Below are 768 nucleotides of genomic sequence, written 5' to 3' on the forward strand. Positions count from 1 at the left end.
CAGACTGCCGGACTCATTATGATCCGAAGATCGAAATGAGACTTATGTTATCTCAACCAAACTCACTCAAAGGCAGACAGACTGCCGGACTCATAAGGATCAGAAGATCAAAATGAGACTTAGGTTATCTCAACCTAACTCACTCAAAGGCAGACAGACTGCCGGACTCATAAGGATCCGAAGATCGAAATGAGACTTAGGTTATCTCAACCTAACTCACTCAAAGGCAGACAGACTGCCGGACTCATAAGGATCCGAAGATCGAAATGAGACTTAGGTTATCTCAACCTAACTCGCTCAAAGGCAGACAGACTGCCGGCCTCATAAGGATCCGAAGATCGAAATGAGACTTAGGTTATCTCAACCTAACTCGCTCAAAGGCAGACAGACTGCCGGCCTCATAAGGATCCGAAGATCGAAATGAGACTTAGGTTATCTCAACCTAACTCACTCAAAGGCAGACAGACTGCCGGACTCATAAGGATCCGAAGATCGAAATGAGACTTAGGTTATCTCAACCTAACTCACTCAAAGGCAGGCAGACTGCCGGACTCATAAGGATCCGAAGATTGAAATGAGAAATAGGTTATCTCAACCTAACTCACTCATAGGCAGACAGACTGCCGGACACATAAGGATCCGAAGATAGAAATGAGACTTAGGTTACCTCGACCTAACTCAATAAAAGGCAGACAGACTGCCGGACTCATAAGGATCCGAAGATCGAAATGAGACTTAGGTTATCTCAACCTAACTCACTCAAATGCA

At 45.1% G+C, this 768-nt stretch overlaps 1 protein-coding gene across 1 annotated transcript in view; it reads right to left on the bottom strand.

Moving 5' to 3' along the window:
* Nucleotides 1–740: 740 nt before the first annotated feature.
* The window catches only part of LOC116007926 (putative late blight resistance protein homolog R1B-14), a 5,714-nt gene continuing 5,686 nt past the window's right edge, over nucleotides 741–768 (bottom strand). The window contains exon 2 of the mRNA XM_031248584.1: nucleotides 741–750. Coding sequence (XP_031104444.1) covers nucleotides 741–750 — 10 coding nt within the window. The remainder of the gene's footprint in view (nucleotides 751–768) is intronic.

Source organism: Ipomoea triloba, chromosome 16 (assembly GCF_003576645.1).
Source record: "Ipomoea triloba cultivar NCNSP0323 chromosome 16, ASM357664v1".
In the NCBI taxonomy this organism is placed as follows: Eukaryota; Viridiplantae; Streptophyta; class Magnoliopsida; order Solanales; family Convolvulaceae; genus Ipomoea; species Ipomoea triloba.